The sequence below is a fragment of the Cricetulus griseus genome, assembly GCF_003668045.3.
Source record: "Cricetulus griseus strain 17A/GY chromosome 1 unlocalized genomic scaffold, alternate assembly CriGri-PICRH-1.0 chr1_1, whole genome shotgun sequence".
Classification (NCBI taxonomy): domain Eukaryota; kingdom Metazoa; phylum Chordata; class Mammalia; order Rodentia; family Cricetidae; genus Cricetulus; species Cricetulus griseus.
The window spans coordinates 271,691,632-271,712,873 of NW_023276807.1; the positions used below are offsets into that span (position 1 = coordinate 271,691,632).

At 49.2% G+C, this 21,242-nt stretch overlaps 1 protein-coding gene across 5 annotated transcripts in view; it reads right to left on the minus strand.

Annotated features, from left to right (window-relative positions):
* Dock9 (dedicator of cytokinesis 9) overlaps positions 1–18,499 on the minus strand; it is a 253,751-nt gene extending 235,252 nt beyond the window's left edge. For 3 of the 5 annotated variants that reach the window (XM_027389671.2, XM_027389670.2, XM_027389666.2), the window contains exon 1: positions 18,143–18,498. In XM_027389671.2, coding sequence (XP_027245472.1) covers positions 18,143–18,271 — 129 coding nt within the window. In that variant the 5' untranslated portion in view covers positions 18,272–18,498. Of the gene's footprint in view, positions 1–18,142 lie in introns of all 5 variants that reach the window. The other 2 variants (XM_027389665.2, XM_027389660.2) reach the window with 1 other exon arrangement.
* Positions 18,500–21,242: the final 2,743 nt, after the last annotated feature.

Sequence of the window (21,242 nt, forward strand, 5' to 3'; positions counted from 1 at the left end):
CAAGAGAACTTGTCTACCGGGCACAGTTCCAGCCCTTGTTGGGTTTCAAACCCAGGACAAACAGCTGAGGTGCCTATTAAACATATCAAAGTGGGCCTGGCTCCCAGTATCCCTCGGTCCTTACCTGTTACAGGGTTGCCCCCCGCCCCACACTCCTCACATGGCACAGCTCAGTCTGGTCATGTCCACGTTGAACTCTTCCGGCTGCCCCTGCCAATGGCTGTGCTCTCCCACACACCTAGAGTAAACTCTCTCCTCCACCAGACCTAGGAGCAGTCATGTTCCTTTTTTTATTATTATTATTTCATTCAGCATTAAACTTTGTGCAGTAGTACAGTAGAGGCCTATAACCCCAGTACTGTAGAGGTGGAGACAGACGGACCACAAATTCAAAGTCATCCTTGGCTAGGTATCGTTTAAAGATCAGCCTGGGATATATGAAGTCCTATATGCCAGTTTGTTAACATGAAATGTCTTTGTCTTTTTCCATTTATTTGGCGTTTTCGTTTCTTTATTCCCAGTGCTGGGGATGGAAGGAAGCATTGCTGTATTACTGTACCTGCTTCACTGTTTTAATGTTGGTATACAAGTCATGTGCTTCTTTTGTTAAAACTCCCAGGTATCTCATTCTTTACGATACCGTTGTAAATGTTTTCTCAATTTCATCCGCAGGGTGTGCTGGCTAGCTCAAAGGAAACATAGTTGAGGTCTGTATTTTCATGTCTTGCATGACTGCACAATCCCACACACTGTTTAATGCCCTGCAGGGTCTTTCACACTGGGCTCCTATCACCTGTCTGGAATCGACCCCCAACCCCACTGCTCCTCTTTGGTGCCATGGGCTTTATTTATTGAGCCGTTCTCAGTTCCTGTTTCCATCCAAGCCTGTGTGCACACTGCTTCCCTTTGGCTACGGCATAGTAATACTTTCATGGAGCTCATTTCCCTTATCTTTCTGGTCTTGGTCTGTCACTCCTGTCGGGGGCCTTTCCACTCCTGTCGGGGGCCTTTCCCCTCCAACCATATAATACTCTCAGTGTGTCTTTTTGAAGTTTCTGTCCCTCTTTTTATGGGATCCGATTACCTATTTATGTCCTTCGACACGCTATCGGGTCTCTGGGGTCACAGATGCCTGTCCTAGATACAGACCCATCTTCAGCTGCTGCTGAAGTAACAATATTCTGTGGGCATTTTGTTAAATGGGTTACCCAAATCAAAAGATGATCCAGACCCACACTTTTCGTCTGCCACATTAATCCTACAATCCTTAAAAATAAAACAATTAGTAGATCCGTTGGCAAATGTATATCCAAAGACAAAAAAAGCCCCCAAGACTGTTTAGCCCCACGCTGTACGAAATCTGCCTTGTAAAATAAATTCACTGGAAGTACGCTGTGCTGACAGCCGCTCTATAAATATTTACTGAGGTAAAACAGCGGCGCCCACACTTCACTCCCTACAATACCTCAGCATTTGTCAATACTCTAGAAGAACAGGAAAGGTAAGGGCAGGAAGGAAGGACAGGAAGGCTGTAGGGCAGGGCATTCCCTCTCAGAAGAACACTGATTCTACCCCTCAACTGCTCCTTCAACCCCAAGACTCTCTCACACACCCCACTCCATAACACGAATCTGTCCCTCACAGATTGAACCCCACCCCCACCCCCACCCCCACAAGACTCAGAGGGCACTTGAGTGAATAGTTTCACTCAAGTGAGTTTCACCTCACAACTACCTGGCTTCCTTGAACTAAATTTGGAATGGCCACATGGCAGGGGTGAAGTCCTGGGTGGATGCGTGCTGCTGACATACGCACAGCCATGTCAGGGACCCCAATGCCTCCGCCCCATGGGGGTGGCAAAGCCTTGCCCAGGCGAGGCTTAGAAGATCTGACAAGGGCTGACAGTGTAGGCAGAGAATGCCCACATAGCTTCCTCCCCACCCCACTGCTCCCCTACACAGACTGCCACCACCACTCCTACCAAAATCAGCTACCCCTTCTTGTTCATCCGTATGCCCTAGCCCTGTGCCCCTGTTCAACTCTATATAATAAACACAGAGTTTATGGGGGTGCCATGGCTTCCCCATCTGAGAGCGCCCAGTCCACCTGATCCCAGCTTTTCTGTGTCGTTTTCATTCCCTCTGTCCCAGTGAGTTAAACCCTGGAGCCTCGTAAGGACTGGATGGTCATGTCTGGGTCTGTGGCAGAGAGGCAGGCCGGGTTCAAAGAACCAAGTCCCATGAGAAAGTGCCAGCAGGACAGGGCGGTTGGTTTGCGGAGGGTCCCAGGCAGGCCTTCCCCATCAGCATCACTCCAGGAAGATCTTGATCTTCCTACTTCCACGTTTCTCACTGTTTAGATGCCAATACAAGCTTTCTGGTTTTCCTGTAATGTGTTTTCCTCTTGTGGTGAGGGAAGACTCCTTGATGTAGCCAAGAATGGATCTCACGGCGTGTGACAGCCTAATGCAGCAAGAAGTCTTCGAGTTAAAGCAGGACTTTAATATAAAGTTTACATTTGTTATACACTTCACTGCTCCCTCCCAGGCAAACTTAACATGACCTTGTGGGGAGCAGAAAGGGGGGGACCTCACTTTTCTAATCTGTCAATGTTTATAGCTCTCTAACTGCTTTTTAAAATCACAAAGCGCACGTTTGTAATGTTCTCATTAAACACCATAAATAAAGGAAAAGCTGCATGGAGCTGGCCTGCTGGGTATCCATCCCCTTGCCTTCCCAGCTCCTTGGTTCCCTCAAAGACACGGAAAGAATGAGGCGTGTCTGTCTGTCTGTCTGCCTCTGCAGGGCTGGCCTGGCCAGCCTGCTGGGCAGGATATGGCCATCTCTGCCTGCTTGTCTGCTTTGTGTTCACAGCAGCGGAACAGGAAAACCTGTTTTCCTGCTTTCTCAGTACCGAATGATTGGGTTGGTCCTGCGAGGGAAAACATCCCCTCTGAGTCGTCCCCCGCCCCCCCCAGGCTGCACAGGACAGAAACAAAAGCTGGGCATCGATATTCCCTTGTCAGCCAGCGGCTCACTACCCTGTCACCCTGGCAAAAGAGAAAGGAAGAATTAGGGCCTCACATAGTCAGGGCCCCAGAAACAGCCCTTCTGGTGTATCACTCAAGACTCCAGCTTTCTCAGGAAGACAAACTGGTCCTGTTCAGAGAAAGGACGGAGTTAGGAAACGGCACAGGCTCAGGGAATCACTGCCCAGAAAACAGGGTCAGACTGCAAGCGTCTGGGGAACAAAGGGAAAGAGGACTGTCAAGCCCTGCACACCACATCTACAGAGTCAAGGTAGAGAAGAGCAGGGACAGGTAAAGCTCAAACAGGAGCTTGGGTACCTCAAAAGGCATGGCTGCCTCTTCACAGCCAGTAAGCCAACGGGCCCCCACGCAGACTGTGGGAAACAGTTCACCACATCCAACCAAATTCTCAAGCTGAGCCTGAGGGGATGCCAGTGCCCACGGGTCCCCTCTAACGCCCTCTCCACCCAGGGGAAGGTGAGCATCCACCTGCTCCCTACTTCACACATATTCCTGCTGCCCAAGCTGACCGCTTCAAATAAAAAAATCCCCATCTCACTTCCCCACAGGCCTGGAGCAACCTTTCTTCTGGACTTCACAGATGTCTTCACAGAAAGAGAGAATCAAGAACAAATAAGTTACTGGGAAGGGAAGGAAGCAGCCAAGCTCTGAAAGGAGACAGGGAAGTGTGGACCTGTTCTTCTAGGAAAAGGCTAGCAGAACTGAAAGACATGAAAGGCAGCCACCATTGCAACCGTGTTAACTAGGAGGCAGGCCGCAAGACGGTGTTAGGGCACCAGGGGAAGGTGGCATTTCAGAGACGACATCTACCATCATATGGAGCAAAGGAAAGCAGGAGGAACATCTATTCATCAATCCTCACGGTGACTTTGCCTGTATTTGGAAACACTGAAGAACTTCACACCCAAAACAGAACTAGGCCCCATACACAAGATAATCTCTTCACTTACCTCCAACAAGTCAACTATAGGACTGGGCATGAGACAGGAAACAAGTTAACAGACTACATATCCTTTCTCTAGATGATTGTTTATGAAGTCACTGTTCATAAGGTTCCCTTTCATTTTCCCTTAAAGGAGAGACTGGAAGCCAGGCGTGGTGGCCCATAGTTTCAACCTTAGGACTCTGGAGGCTAAGGAGGGAGGGCCAGGAGTTCCAGAGGCTAGCCTGGCTACACAGGGAATTCCAGGCTAACCTGGGGACAAGGGGAGAGGGGAAGAAAGGGGAGGGAAAAGAAGGGGAAGGGAGACAGAGAGAGACAGATTCATTGACATTGATCAGAACATTGGTGTAAATTCAGAATGTCAGCCATGAAGACCCAAGGGTAGAAAGCACCTGGGTGGGGGGGTATGCCCATGGCTAAGCCTGCATTGGCCATGGTTGGATACTTTAAAGTGGACTAGCCAGATGGCTTTTAAAACACTCTGAAAAATGAAGGGCCCTAATGTCTCCCTGCTAATCCTTTCTTTGGTGAGGAGCCTCATCTGTCTGTAATGGTTTATCTGGAAGCAGATAATTCCACACGCTCCCCCGGCCTAAGCAACAGGGGTGCTCAGATTTCTGCTTCACAGCCCTCCTGGTTCTGGTCATGCGCAACTAAAATCTAAGGCTATACTTAATATACCTCCTGCGTAATGCCACCCTCACCTCACCAGGAAGCAAACTTACCACTGTCTGGTGGTGCAGAGGACTCATGAGCAGTAGTTATACATTCGCACACCCTAATCTAAAACTAACCAAACATGGGGGGCTGGAGAGATGAGTTAGCATTAGAAGCAGAGCACGCATGCCTATCTTCAAATCCTCCTCCGGCATTAAAACTCCAGCCTATGAAGGGAATTTGTCAAGTGTGATGGTTCCCAACTCAAGACACTCACACCGGCACACCCTCCTCTTCTTTCATGACACCTCTCACACAGAAATCCCAATGCCAGCGTGCTTACTCAGGAGACCTAGTTAGTATATTAACTCCTCCAGGGGAAATCGGCAACAGTCAGGAATCTCTGTGGTTAGTGGTAAACCAATAAAGTCCCTTAAAAACTTAATATCTGGCCAGGCGTTGGTGGCACATGCCTTTAATCCCAGCAATAGGGAGGCAGAGGCAGATGGATCTCTGTGAGTTTGAGACCAGCCTGGTCTACAAGAGCAAGTTCCAGGTCAGCCTCCAAAGCCACAGAGAAACCCTGTCTTGAAAAACCAAACAAACAAACAAACAAACAAACAAAAACTTTAATATCTGGGCCAGAGAGTTCAAATGGGTAAAGACACTTGCTACCAAGTCTTCTTACAACCTGAATTTGATGCAGGACCTACATGGTGGAAGGAGAGAAACAACTCCCAGAAGTTGTCCTCTGACCTCCACATGTGCACCGTGATCTGCGCGCACACAACACACGCACACACACAACACACACAACACACGCACACACACAACACACGCACACACACACAAGAGCACACACACACACACACAGACACACAGACACACACACACACCATCTTTAACTTTAGAGAGAGACCTATTAACTATTTCAACTGAAGGGTTTACATATAAAACGGTTTGACACCGTCCATCCGGAAGTCGTTATTTGACTACTCTCCATTGGTCCTTCACCAGTTACTGATACAGTTGCCATCAAATGAATTTTGTGACGGTTTGTTTTGTTTCTGTCTCCTTCATCCTAATAAAACACCTCTTCTCTGGACTTAGAGAATCATGAATGTCAATTCCACCTTCAATCTGGCCCAGGACCATTAAAACACACACAGGAGGATGAGATTCAGAGTATAAACAGATGCTTCACACTCTGCTATGATCTGATTAGCACGGTCTGTAGTTACTTGAGATGAAAACAGACAACGTCAAAGCCATTATTTCCTGCCGTCAGGGGAAAGTCCAATGGACCAGGAGTCAACAGAGCAGACTTTGTTCTGGCCTCTAACACTAGCTATGGCCACAGACGATCTCTTACCCAGGATGGACCTCATCTGCCTCTAAAATTAGGAAGCTAGACCAGTTAACCTGTAAGTGACCTTCCATCTCCAAACAGTCAGCTCTCATCTGCACGACACAAACTTCTGTCAGCCCAGAGAATTTGTGGTACTTTCCAGTGGGCTCAAGTTCAGCACTGAGGAGCTCTCACAAAATTGTGATCTAAAATGGTACCTTGGCCAGGCACAGTGGCTCATGTCTGTAATCCCAGCACCCAGGAGTCTGAGGCAGGGGGGCTGCCTCCAGATGGAGACCCACCTGAGCTATACAGTGGTGGGTTGAAGACCAGCCTGAGCTACAGCGTGAGACTATCTCAAAAAAAAAAAAAAAAAAAAAAAAGGGAAGGAATACATCTAAAAATATACAAATACAGGCAGTCTCTAACCATTCTGCTAGAAGAAAAATAAATTGTAAATTTTAGCCATGTAATGGTAAATAAGTAAGTTCCTTTCTGTGGCCTTCAGTTACCCCACTAAAAAATTAAAAAAAAAAAAAAAAAAAAAAAAAAAACAAAAAACAGAAAACTAAAATCGTCTACTAATTCCAGAGGTTCAGGCAAGATGAATTTTGTTTTTTGGGTTTTTTTTTTTTGGGGGGGGACAGGGGAGGAAGTTGACATTATAAAGCCGTAAAACAAATAATTTCATGGTTTCACATAAGCCTCTTTTTTTTTAAAGATTTTATTTATTATGTATACAACATTCTGCTTCCATGTATATCTGCACACCAGAAGAGGGCACCAGATTTCATAACGGATGGTTGTGAGCCACCATGTGGTTTCTGGGAATTGAACTCAGGACCCCTGGAAGAGCAGTTGGTGCTCTTAACCTCTGAGCCATCTCTCCAGTCCCATGAGCCTCTTTTATAAGAAGTGAATTCAAGGTTCTTGGCTGTTTGACAGAAGCAGTGTGTGTGTGTGTGTGTGTGTGTGTGTGTGTGTGTGTGTGTGTGTGTAAGTGATCACGGAAGACAGAAACAACCTAGATGTCATGCTTCGGGATCCATCCACCTTCTTTTCTGAGGCATGGTTTCTCACTGGGGCCTGAAACTCACCAATTAGAATAGGCTGTTGGGCCAGTGGGCCACATCGTCTTGTCTCCACTTCCCCAGAGAACAGACTGCTGGCAGACACCAGCACACACAACCACTCAGTTTCTCACGTTTGCTTGGTAAGCACTTTACCAACAAACTTAGTTAGGGTTTCCATTGCTGTGAAGAGACACATGACCACAGCAACCCTTACAAAGGAGAACATTTAATTTACAGTTTCAGAGGTTCAGTCCATTATCATCATGGGGGGACATGTGGCATGCAGGCAGACGTGGTGCTGGAGGAGGAGCTGAGATTCCTACATCTTGAGCTTCAGGCAACAGGAAGTGGTCTGAGACACTGGGTGTGGCTTGAGAATATGAGACCTCAAAGCCCACCTCCACACTGACACACTTCCTCCAACAAGGCCACACCTCCTAATAGTGCCACTCCCTCTGACTGTATTTGGCCCCCATAAGCTCAAACTACCACACCAATCCCAACTGACAATATTTTACTACCAAAAAGCACACATGGCCTTAACTCAGGAACACATGGCCATGCACACCTATACAGGTACTCACACCTCAGGAACACACGCACTCACACCTCCAGAACATGTTGTCATGCACACCTGTGCAGGTGCTCACACCTCGGGAACACGTGGCCGTGCACACCTGTACAGGCGCTCACACCTCAGGGAACACGTGGCCATGCACACCTGTGCAGGTGCTCACACCTCAGGGAACACGTGGCCGTGCACACCTGTACAGGCGCTCACACCTCAGGGAACACGTGGCCGTGCACAACTGTACAGGCACTCACACCTCAGGGAACACGTGGCCATGCACACCTGTGCAGGTGCTCACACCTCAGGGAACATGTGGCCATGCACAACTGTACAGGCACTCACACCTCAGGGAACACGTGGCCGTGCACAACTGTACAGGCGCTCACACCTCAGGGAACACGTGGCCATGCACACCTGTGCAGGCGCTCACACCTCGGGAACACGTGGCCATGCACACCTGTGCAGGTGCTCACACCTGTACAGGCGCTCACACCTCAGGGAACACGTGGCCGTGCACACCTGTACAGGCGCTCACACCTCAGGGAACACGTGGCCGTGCACACCTGTGCAGGTGCTCACACCTCGGGAACACATGGCCGTGCACACCTGTACAGACACTAAGATGCACAGCCTTCCTTGTTTATTAATGCATGGAAGTCCAACACCTGACAATCATCAAATGAGCACAGAACATGCCACATTCCTGCCTTTTCCTGCAGTTCCTTTCTTGCTGTGATAGTTCACGGACATGGCTGCCTGCACTCCTATATTCTGCCTCATTCTTACATTATAAATGTGCATCAGGAATTGCTCTCCACAGGCAGCCCGCTTAAGGGTGACATGACTCTCCTTTGTCTTGTCCTCAGGACCCACAACACAAGCACTGTGTGGGCACTTACTGTGTGCCAAGCCCTACTCTAGTGCTCACATGCTAAGTGCTTGATATGCAGCTACCCAAGCCTTCACAAAGATCTCTGGGATAAGTGCTGTCAGGGTGTCCATTCTCTGAATGAAGAAAGGGAAACAGGAAATGGAGAGATGACTGGAGGCCCTGAGCCCAAGTCTTACCCATTGCCACCAGAGCAAGAACACGGCCCTAGAAACAGGAGACAGTGCTAGGCCACCAACACACTCCGTGAAAAAGCCCCGAGCTGAATCTAGAACTGCAGCAAAGATCACTTTGCCATCACAGCATCTGTGAGCTCATCAAGTGTTGTCATGGACAAAACATTGCTTATTCTTTTCCAGGCGAGTTGTTTGGTGTGCAGACTGCCATAACCTGTTTTAGCACAGTAAACATCCTTCGTGAGAACATTTCCATATCCACATGACTGAACATGCATTTTCTCGCAAGACAAAATGTCTAGGGGCTGCAAAGATGGCTCGGCAGTTAAGAGCACTTACTTCTCTTGCAGAGGACCCAGGTTCAATTCCCAGCACATACATAGTAGCTTACAACTGGCTGTAACTGACCCCTGCCATGTCAGGCACTCACATGGCACGCTTATACACATAGAGACACTCATACACATACGCTTCTTAAAATCTCTGAAGACACAGTATGTCAAACTAAGAACAGAGTTTTAGATAAACTCCAAGGGAGTCAAATATGACCCAGAGTGGCTCTTGCCTTCACTCAGACCTTTGCTTTCAGATTAGCAGTCAGTAAACAAGAAGCAGTCACTGCCCACACACTATCTGAATTTTGCTTATCCCTGTCAACAAAGAGAAGGGAGGGAAGTCTGCCCTATGGCGACTCAAAGCTCTGACCAGATCTAATGTGCCTTTATAGATCCTCAGAGGAGTCCAGCTACAAATGGGAAAGAAAACGAACAGGAAGAGAGTGGAAACCAAGCAAATCAACATTTAAAAGAGACACAACCACTGCCCTGGTACTTCTGTGTGACTCACTGTCTAACAAATGACCGGCACTGCCAATGTTTAAGTAGGCCTCGACTTGCAGCAATGCCCCTGCCTCTGTCTCCTCACAGGTGGACAGCTGGCACACACCACCATACCTGGCTGCTGATTTTAATTGGTGGCATTTGACCTCTTTTCTGTTTGTAGAAAAATAAGAGTTCCTAAACACCTAGTTTGAAAGTCATGCTTGGGTGCTCTACAAAGTCTGGGGAAACATATGTCTGATAACAGAAAACGAGTCTTATTTGGTATTCAAAATGTGTAGCCAGGTTAAAATACTACGCGGGTAAGATGGCCAATGTGGCCTGCATTTTCTAAACTAAAGCAAACACACAGAGCCAACCTTGTGATACACATCAAGGACTATGGCGGAATTTCCATGGTGATAAGAAACTAGCATAAGGCCTGCCACTGCTGGGTGCTGTGTGTCATGAACTCCTGCTGTCGGATAGAAAAGCAGGCCCAAGGGAGGAAACTCAGAGAACTTGGGGAACTAAGAGGGGAAATGAGACCTGGCAGGCGTGTTACCTTTAGTGAATTTGCTTATTCACTGAGGAAAACACTACTGCAGGACATGGTAGCTCACACCCACAACCCCAGCTCTCGGGAGCTGAGACAGGAGCATGGCCCATGAGCCTTGCGGGCCAGCCTAGACCACAGTAGGTGTCAGGCCAAGCCTGGGCTATAGAGCAAGATCTTATCTCCAAAATAATAAAATGTGTACACACGTACACACACACACACACACACACACACACACACACACACACACACACACGTTTCCTGTGTATGCATGTACACTGAGATTCTGCTGTGAACCAGGCACTGGGAAAACACAGTAAACCAAGAGTCAGCAAGACAGAGAATATTAAATCTGTATAAAAAATAAGCATAAATCATGCTGGACGGTGCAAAGGGAAAGGAGAGAACGGGAGGGGTCCATCTTAGTGGATGGGCAGATGGAGAGCAGATGCAGAGAGCAAGAGGCCTGCCTGCCTGGCAGCTGAGAGGGACGGAGCAGGGGGTAATTACTATCCCAGGCAGCCCGAAAACCTGCTGAGGCTGGCATGATGACCAACTAAGAGCCCAGTCAGTGAGCAGTGGGGGTGGGGGTGGGGGTGCCTCCTAAGGAGCACCTAGATGCCAAGGGCCATGGCAAGCACTGGGTGTCTTCAAGGTGGAGCACCAAATTGGGGGTGCTCCAGGTTGGGGTGAGTCGAGCACAGAGCCCAGAGAAGAGCTTGGACCCTGGCCCCAGCTCTGCAGGGCAGGGCACAGAGAGAAGGGGATGACAGGCTGTAGCAACCAGAGATCTGAGTTCTCTTTTCAGGCCAGCAGAAAGGCCTGCCACTGCTGGGTATGGTGGCAATATCTGCCTTCATCCGAGCACTCAGGAAGCAGAGGCAGGCAGGTCTCTGTGAATTCAAGGCCAGCCCTGACTACACAGTGGGTTCGAAGCCAGCCAGGACTACAGAGTGAGACCCTGTCTATAAAAACAAAGACAAAAAGCAAAAAGGACTCTGATTTGAAATGAAAAGTGAGAATTTGCGATTCATCACTGCCAGGTGCCAGGAGATGATGGACGAGCAGAGCTTAGCCGGGAGACTGACTCACACTAAACTAAAGCTTCTGAAAGCCCAATGAGGGGAGAGATTAGAGTCTACACTCCAGAGAGCATCCCTGTGGCAGGGAACAGCAGAGGGCAGAGTGAAGGTAGCCACGGTGGGGACACGGGGAATAAGAGGTCAGAGAGAGGACTAAGGTCCACCCAACACAGGCAGAGCCAGGAAGTGAAGAAAGCAGGTTTCAAAGATCGAAGGAAGGTTCCACAGCCAGGAAGTTGAGCGACCAAGGGCCTCAGAGACTACCTGCCATCTGTGACAGTCCACAGTCAACATCTCTACTAACTCCCAAATCTCAACCTTTCCTTCCCCAGTTTGTTCAATCTGAGGGACTTCATTTCCTTTTTCTAGGTGACACAGAATTGCAGGTGCTCAAATATACAACAGAAGTTAACTGGTCTACCTGCAAAAAAAAACCAAAAAAACAAAACAAAACAAAAAAAAAACATAGGAAATACTTTCCGTGGAGCCGTCGGCTTACCACATACCACACACAGCACGTTCTCAGTCACCTCTCCCGCCAATCAATCTCAAGATAGCAAAAGCAATCACGAACCACAAAACTAGGAAAGGACATGGTGGATAAAAAAGACAAAAGCATGACCTTTCCATAGTCCCATATCCAAAAGACATGAACCATTGCCACGCTGCAATGAGTTTGTGTTGAAGGCTACACAGGCACCACAGACATAGATTTGTGCTAACAACAATGATATTACCATAGAACACCCCTTCAAACTCACTCTTATGAAACTACACCCCATCACATCCAACGGCGTATGCCCAAAATCACGTGTTTTGTTTTGTTTTAATCTGAGTTTCTTTGGAATGAACATGCATTCCTTCCCAATGTTCCTTATTTCACTGCATGGACTTTGTAAAATCACATCTTGGTTCATACTTATAAATATTCCAACCTGGATTTTACTTCCTTTAATAGTGATTTTAGCTCCAACCAGCCACGTTTACTAAATCTCAGTAACGTGTCAGACAACATACCTGGAGCTTTGACGGGATTGGCTCATTTAATCCACAAAACTCGGAATCAGTACTATGAGCACACCCAGTTTCCACACCTGAGATTTTGGGCCCCCAGAAGCTCAGCGCTCTTCAAGTAACATCCAGTTCGTAAAAAAGCAAGGGTGTTCCACAAAACAGAGCCTTGTCCAAAGCCTCAGACTAACCCACCACCTTCCACGGTATCTCGTACGGGCATTTTCAAGTCCTTCGAACACAAAGCCTTGGCAGCCTCTTAAGTGGCCTGGGTTTTATTTATACCAATGTGTGACCTTCCCAGTTTGCACACGGTCAACATTTCACACTTTCTGCCCTGAATGAGGCCACCCATGGAACGGAAGCATGCTAAGGTTCTTTGTGTGTGTGTGTGTGTGTGTGTGTGTGTGTGTGTGTGTGTCAAAGTACAAAGAGGTTACAACAACCATCATGGTATTAAACTCCAGGAGACACGATTCTCGCATAATAAAGTGTGAATGGGAACTGTTATACAAACTAGCTCTACAAACCAAAGCGCACTCCATCCTTGCAAATCAGTCTTCTATATCAGCAAGTCTGGCAGGCAGAAATGGTGTCTTGTTCTGGTTAATTTTTTTACTAGCAAGAATAAATGTTTGTTGTTCTGTTATAAGTTGGCTAACTATGGTCCCTTCTTTGAGGATTTGCCTATTCATTGATGACTTTTGTTTTTGGTTCCTACTGGAATGTTTTTCTTTTTAAAGCTTTGTGTACGATTCATTACAATTTTCAAATTAAAGTACAATTACATCATTTCCTCACCCAACTCATTCCAATGTTGGCCCCTACTCCCTTCTCAAATTCAAAACGTCTTAGTATTATCTTTATACGTATATACAAGGGCATCAATATATAAATGTGCTAACATGCTCAGTCCACTTAGAGTTCCTTACATGACATGATTTCAGGACTGTCCAACTGGTATTGGATAACCAATTACAGGGCTCGTCCCAGGGGAAGACTCTCACAGTGCCCACACAACAGATACTGACAGGTAACACCAGAGGACAAGCACTGTCTCCAGCTTTACTGACTGTTAACTAGGTGGCATTTGTGATGCTGAACAGAAGCTCCACAAGAAGACGAGAAGGCAGCAGTTGAGTGGCTAAGGGTTGAGGGTGAGAAGTTCAGGACCCAGCCCTTCCACTTATGGGGATGACCTGAAGTTCTCACAAGCACCAGAGAGCATCGTATGTGCTACATAAATGCTGACTCCGTATCTGCGTTATCAAGATCCGGTTCTTCCTATGCTATGATAATAAAAGTTCACATTTGTAAATAACTCTGCAAGCCTGGCTTGGGGAGCTTTTGGTTGTTTTACAGTTCTTACCATGTGGCCCTGGTTGTCTGGAATGCAGAGCTTCTGTAATGGCATCTCGCCTTGCCAGTGAACTTGTAGTAGTGGCCAAACCCTGTGGGCATGGCTTCAGGTGCAGACGCGTGGCCCTTTTAAGGTAGAGAAGCAGCAGCTGCTCTCTAGGGTCACCGAGAACATGGGAAGGGCAGAAACTGCATGTTCTGGAGCAGAAAGGCCTTGGCAGTTATTACTCTTAACTGTGTAAGTTCTTCCCCAATAAAACGCCCATTTATCACTTACCCTGGGTCTGGTGAACCCATGTAAACCCTGCCTTCAAGCTTCTGCCTCAGCAGTCCTGGAACTGAAGGTTTACACAATCATGCTCAAGCTGCACACCTGTTCTTAAAATCTTTTGGTGCGATTTTTGAGACAGGCTCTCATTTCTGTCGCCCAGGCTATTGTCTAACTCAGGGTGCTTCCCCTGCCTCAGTCTCCTGGGGTTACCGGTAGGAATCGGCACGGCAGCCTCTGAACCACACTCCTAACTTGGTGTCAATCGTGTTCCTGCATACCGTCATCTGTCTTACTGTGGGAGACTGCAATGTCTGCCTCTTCAGAAAGTGTGCTCTAACCAGACAAAGAACTGCTGTTGCAGCATCTTCTCGGCACCCAGCAGTGCCCAGGGCCCAGAATAAACATCTAGAATGTGGGTAACAGTTTCACAAATTCTTTCCTCCCATTCAACCAAATTCATGGTGTTACTCACGTAGAGACTGTCCCTAACATCCAAACGCACTGGGAGCTTAAGAAATGGAACCTGCTGTTGATTATCTAGCTGGAGATAGGCCTCCACCCTGCTTCCTGTATTTTGGGACATTTCTGTTTGTTAGGACTCTCCCAGAGGGTGGAGAAAGACACAGAGGGGGGAGAAAGACATAGAGGGAGAGCTCGGGCCAGTTCAGTTGTCAGTGTACCAACATATCTGATTTAAAGTTATCGCCAAAATGAGGTTTTACCTTATCTGAGGATTTCAAAGAACATCCCTAACTCGGGTCTCAGGTTACCTCAGATAACACTGAATGGGTGGGGGAGTACAGGATATCATCTCCCCACGCCTCTGGCCTGCCTCCCTTCTCTAGTAACACAAAAGAGCCAGGGATGACCTGACCTGGGTCACTTCACTCCACATGCTGTATCTCAGCGGCGTGTGGAATGGTACCCTTGGCAAGGGCTTTGACATCCAAGGAGAGTTTGAAGCAGAGCCTACTGAGATAAGATCAGTAAGGACATGGGGACAGGCAGCCAGATGACTTGCATGTCAATACCTAAGCGTAAGGTCATCTGCAAACCTAGCCAGAGTGTTATGACACACAAATATTTCAAAGAAAGACTCTTATGTTTGGGTGGTATATTCTCTTAGAACTGGGCTGTTAAGACACTGTCTTTAACACAGCTGACAGTCCCCGAGTTCAAATTCCTTCAGGAATTCAAAAGCAACTCTCAACCCTGAGATGGGCCTCAGTTCGGGTATTAGTGCCAGGGAAGCATACATTTTAAACCTGCGGCTCTCAGCCCTCTCGACTAGTCTAAATTACGGAAAGCAAATTCTGCACTTGTGAAGATTCTCAGTCATAACAATAATCAAAGATGACTTCTCCTACAGCTAGGAAAGTCACCAGTGGTATTTGCGTTGCTCACAAAGTCTGCTGAGTTGAGGTGAAGGACTCTAAAAACAACTTAGCCCAAGCCATTAACAGAGCAAGAGCCCCCAGGCCCAGAGAAAGAGCTACAAACCAAGCAGACGTAAGTAGCTGCCAGAATACATGGAGCACTAAGAACTTTAACTCCACCTGTTTGCCCTTCCCAGCAACTCCAAATACTACACCTGCTCTGCAGATAAGGACACTGAGGCCTATGAAGGTTCAGTTGCACACCTAAGAATGCACAGTTGGTAAGAGGAAAGAGCTAGAAAAGCAAACCATGCTCTGAAATGCTAAACATCAGGAATTCAAAACTAGAATCCTACCTTTATGGGAGTCTTTCTCCAATATAAATAATTCTACGGCTCATGAGTAAGCTAAGCATATTCTTAAAGGCCTGCAAAACTTTTGTGACTCTTTTAAAAAGCAAGCAAACGGTGTTTTTTTAACCCAAGAAATCTGAAAAACATTAGATTTTTGGTGTCATAAAAAAGCATTACAGTCATGTAAGAGACTATTCCTAGTTTCTAAAAATAAATACTAGATGTATAGAGGCGTGTTAAAAGGCCTGAGACTCACAATCACCAGGAAGACAGGGGGAAAAGGAAGAGGGGTAGGGAGAGAAGGAGAGGTGCATATAAACCAAATTCGGCAAACCCTTGGTAATTATTTAGTCCAGATGACGAGACAAAGGTTCGCCACGGTAGTCTCAATTCTGTATATTTTACTCTGAAGCTCCTCAAATTACTACAAAGTGGTTTAGAAGAACCCTCAGATCTGAGTTCCCTTCCTACTTCAAAGCTCTTGTCGTTGCAACCTTGCTTATTTATCCACTGCTGGCTAGACTCGAACCTGCTAACCTCAGGCCATCTTCAGGGCTGCCGTAAGAGTCAGCTGTGGGGATGGGGCTAGCACCGACCCAAGTTACCAGAGACAGAGCCGACCAACACCTTCATCTACGCATGTACGGATGATAGACTGAGGCGTAACTGCTGCTTGGTCTCCTGAAAGAATCGGATCACCTTAGATCCTCATAGGACAGAGATGGGCCGGAATTTATGTGACAGGTGCACCTGCTGTGACTTCCTGGCAGACATAGGAGCAGCAAGGGGAAGAGAGTAGAAGGTGAGATTTATGGGTCATTTTTAGTATCTTGACAGCTCACCCAGGCTCCTCCCCTGTACAGCACTCCCCGGCCAGCCAGGAGCCGTCCCTGAACCTAAGCTAGCTCACCTGCTTCCTCGTATTTTGTAATTATTTCATCACAGATTTCATCAGACAAGTGGCCACAGACAGACAGACAAGATTAGGAGTTGAGACACCAGCAAGGTGTCTCTGGCTGTTTACATTTAAGAGTGTCCCTCTAAAGGTGTCATTAGACCAAGGCAGCAGAAGCGTGTCTCACAGTCAACAGGCCACTGTGGGCAGGTCATCCTCACACAGGACACACAGGTGGCCAAGGACTGCAGCACACAGGTGCCGGGCCTATGTTGTCATCTCTGTGTCCTCCCTAAATGGCTTATAAAACTGGTAGCTTCTCTTCAGGGAGTGGGGGACACTATGGAAATCACAGCACTATAAGATGTTTCATTGATTTTAGTTTTTCCTGACATTCCCTGATGAGCACAGCACCCCACTAAGAAAGAGTTCTGGCTGAGAGCAGAGGTTTTACTGAGGCCGATGGTTTTCTCCTTGACATACTCTCTCAGGCGATTCTAGAAAGCTAACAACCAATGGTGCTCCAGAAACAGAAGTTAGTCAGGGTTATATTAAAGAGATGGCTGGTTCTGTTCCCAGGTCTGCTCTATTATTCTTCAAATGATCAGCTTCTATGAAAGTTACAAAAAAAAAATTAAAAACCCTGTCTATCGCAGATCAAACCGGAGCTTGAAAGATCTAGGGTGAGTTAGCAGGGCTGACAAAGGACAGAAAACTCAAACTGAGCAGACTGGATATGGAAATCAACACCAACCTCCACCAGCATCATTCATGCAATCCTGTCTGCCCAGGAGGGGCATGGATCTGCCACTAAACCGAGGCATCTGCCCTGCGTCGTAAACAATGCCCCCTGGCAATCCCACACGCGGCACCACAAAGGCCACAGACGATTACTTTCAAGGCCCATCTCCTCACAAGTTCCAACAAACACACCCACAAACAAGTTCCCCTCAAGAAAACAAACGCCAAGAGCGGCTAAAAGTTTCCAGCTGCCCCAGGAGCTCCCTCCAGCCCAGACTGCTGCTCTCCCGGCACCAGCCCCGCGATCTGAGCGTGCCCTCTTTTCCAAATACAGCAGGGCGGTCCCTGGCTGTGGAAAAGTTGATTTTAAAAACTTCACCTTCCTCACACCCAGAGGCCGGTTCTCCCAAGAGTTGCTGCCAAGAATAGGTTCGTCTTGGTTTGCCTCGCTCTGCTAGCCTCAAATCCCCAGACTTCAAAGCAATTTGTGCCAAGGATGAGATGAGCAAGCCACCCCTTAAACAGTCATAAGAAGAGAGATCTGCCCACCCAAAACATCCGTGCGAGCAACTCCACGCTGGACCCCCGGCTGGGTGCAAAGACCCCACCTCATCTTCCACGCTGCAGGGCCGGGGCACTTGCCAAGCCCCCCAGAGCACCGACGACGGGGAGGAGGAGGACAGAGAAACTTCCCATTGGCAGAGGACAGGTAACGTGGGGGCAGGGAAGTGGACAGAGGGCGGAAATTTCCCGGGAAGAGAGGACCGGCCCTGGAAGGGAGGGAGGGAGGGAGGGCGAGCTCCGACTCTGGAAGTTGCGCACCGCGCACCTCCCCTCCAAGAGCTCTCCCTGCCGCCCGGCGGGCCCACCCCTCGAGGTCCTTGCCCCCTCGGCTCCGGATTCACCCGAGCACTAGCCCGGCCCGCGCGCCCGCCCGCCCGCTCGCCCGCCACCTGCGCGCCCTGGCTCACCAGGAGCACGGAGCCGCGCACCACCTCCGACACGCTCTGCCGCAGCTCCGCCGCCGTGCCCGGCTTGCTCAGCGCCCGGGTGAACTTCCGAGTCTCCGCCGCCGCCGCGGGGAGCGGCTGCTGCGCCATCCTCCGGCCGCCGCCGCCGCCGCGGGCCCGGAGCGCGCGGTCCGGCCCGGTCGAGCCGCCGCCAGGTGCGCCCCCGGCACGCGAACCCGGGTCCCCGCCGGGTCGCCAGGCGCAGCAGCCTGGGCCACGCCCTCTGAGCCGCGTCACGCCCCGAGGTGTCCTCCTCGGGATCCTGCGCCTGCGGCGGCGCCCGGGCTCGCTCGGGACGGTCTTGCGTGCGGCGCCCGCTGCGACTCCCCCATGCCACCAACCTCGGCGAGCGGCCGCCTCCTAGGGGCGGGGCGTCCGGTGGGGCGGGGCGCTGAGGGGGGCGGTGGCGGGCGGGAGGGCGGGGACGGAGGGACCGGGGACCAGCCCCAGAGGGCACGGACCCTGGGCGCGTCTGCAGGCTGGTCCCCGAGGACAACTGTGGAGACCTCACGGAGGCCTAGAGGGCGCGGGCGGGCGGGCTCGGTGACACCGACACGCGATGACCTGGACCGGGGCACTCATTTATGTGACACGGAGAGGACACGAGTCCTCTCCCTGGAGACCGTGGCAGGGTGGATCCGGTCCGCCTTCGTGTCCCCAGACGCCGACAGCATCGATCGGGACCGGCTCGCACCCCGCGCAGACCTCGGCCCGCGTGCTGCGTCACCCCGGGCGCGGGCGCGCGGGCTGCAAGGGGGTGGAGTGACTCAGCGGCCCCGCCATCCGTCCGCACCCCGGGGCTGCTGACGCCTGCGTCCGAGAGCACCGTCCCGCGCAGCGTTCCCCGCCTTCCCCCGTGCGCCTGCTAAAGCGCAGCCTGACCGAAGCCAGGTGGGGAGACCGCGGGTGGAACCCGGGCTTTGCGCTCCGCCTGCAGCGCATGCTCCGAGGCTTCGGTCTGGGCGGGTCCTCCAGCCCCAGCGGGTCTCCAGGGAGGCTCCACGGATTGGTCCAGCTGCTCGAGCCACGCCCGCCACCCGGATGGGCAGCGTCTTACCTGCCCGGGTCACAACCTACCTGGCCTGGTGGCCTTGATAACCAGGGGCGTGGCGGGCGATTTCTCAGGCCACCTCCCGATCAAGTTTCTGGAGACTTTTTTGGAAAAAAATTGGAATTGCGACCCACCTCGACAAAAAGCCTTGGCCTAAAGCTAGTTTTAAAGCGGAAGGGCGAAAATACCTAGTTTAGAGGGCAAAACACCTCCCTTGTGGGCTTAATGAGCAGGCCTGGCACATTTGGAGCTCAGGCATGCAGTTGGAGCTCAGTAAATACTTGCTGGAATGGATTGTTTTCTTTTTCTCTGAGATGAGTCCAAAGGATGTAATGCTGAACGAGCCTGCCAGGTTGAGAGATTTTTTTTTTTAATTCTTTAAGTTTTTTTGTTTTTGTTTTTGTTTTTTTAGTTTTTGGTTACATGTGTGGGCCTGTGCACCTGAGAGTGCTGGCCAGAGGCTTCGGACTTTTATTATTATTATTATTATTATTATTATTATTATTATTATTACTACACATCAGATTTTTTTCTCCTCTGTGAAAAGCTGGGTTGGCCTAGACATTTCTCAGAGTGGGGCAGGCCAGCCATACCCTGCTTTTTGTGGGGAAACCATCACTGTTTTTTGTCTGACGGTCCACGCTCTGCTGGAGATGGCAGTCACCTTAAACGAACTGAGATACCGGTCTGAATCGTGAAGCCCTCTGAACTCAACTGTCTAAGATGTCAAGGACAAGACAAACTGGACCCCAGCTGTGTCACAACAGTTCTAGTGGATCTGGTTCATCAGTCTGCAAAGAAAGTTCTCTCCAGGTTTTTTGTTTTGTTTCTGTTTGAATTTTGTGTTTTCTTGAAACGGGGGGCTCTGTTGACTAGGCAGGCTGTCCTCAGATTCAGGGCAATCCTCCTGCATCAGCCTCCCAAGTCCTAGGATTGCTACTGCAAGCTATAACACCTAAGTACAGATGCTTTTTTAAATCCCAGTCGGTGCTTCGTGGTGGTACACACCTCTAATCCCAGCACTCAGAAGGCAGTGGCAGGCAGATCTTGAGTTCAAGGCCAGCCTGGTCTTCATGGCCAGTTCCAGAACAGCTGTGCTCTGTAGAGAGACCAGTCTTTAAAAAAAGAAAGCAAGAAAGAAAGAAATGCCAGAACTGTATTACCCTGTCACTAACTCTTTCCTGGAGAGAGAGACTCATAATAGAGGGAGGCCCGTCAGCTCCGGAAAAGGTGCAGAAATGCCACTGATTTGAAAAGGTTTGAAAATCTTTCTGGAGAGAACAAATGACCACTCCCTGCAAACTGGGCACCAACCACAAGCCCAAGCATGATTACATGGAAGTCCAGTTTGGGGAAACAATGGGTTTACAAACTCATTTACTTATGTAAGTGGTTACTTACAGGAGCATCGCTCTCTGGAACAACTGCACCACCACCCTCGCCTCTCAGTTCAGCAGCCACCACAAGTTCCGAAAACCTTCTACACACTACATAGACTGTCTCAAGAGAGGGCAAGGGACACTCGAATTTGGGGCAGAATTACACGCAGCTGCTGAGAAGTGCAGGGGAGAGTGGCTGGAATCTCCCGTGGGGGTCAGTTAGTGTCCCACCCCTTTCTCCCATGAGGAAAGGTCGGTGATTGCAAGACCCCCCTCTTGATAGTCCTTGGGAACAGTTGCAGCTGCTCTGATGAGGATGGTGGCCTTTAGCTCCAAGGACACCCCTACAACTCAGGTACTCCCGGTAGGTGGTGTTTAGGGTGAGGCAGAAGATGTCACAGTCTGTTTTATCTTGAGGGAGGAACCTGATGTTTTCCAAAACTAAAAGAAAGTTTCCTTTGTGTTAGTGATGAGTCTGGTAAGTATTGAAGATACTTAGAATTGAGTTTGAGGTTTTTGCATAAAATGACTAGGGCAACCAAGTTTTTACAGTTCAAGCGTTTACCTATCTTTTAAAGATGTCTGGTTCATCTTAAGATATGCACATGTTCTAATGACATGTTAGGTTTTC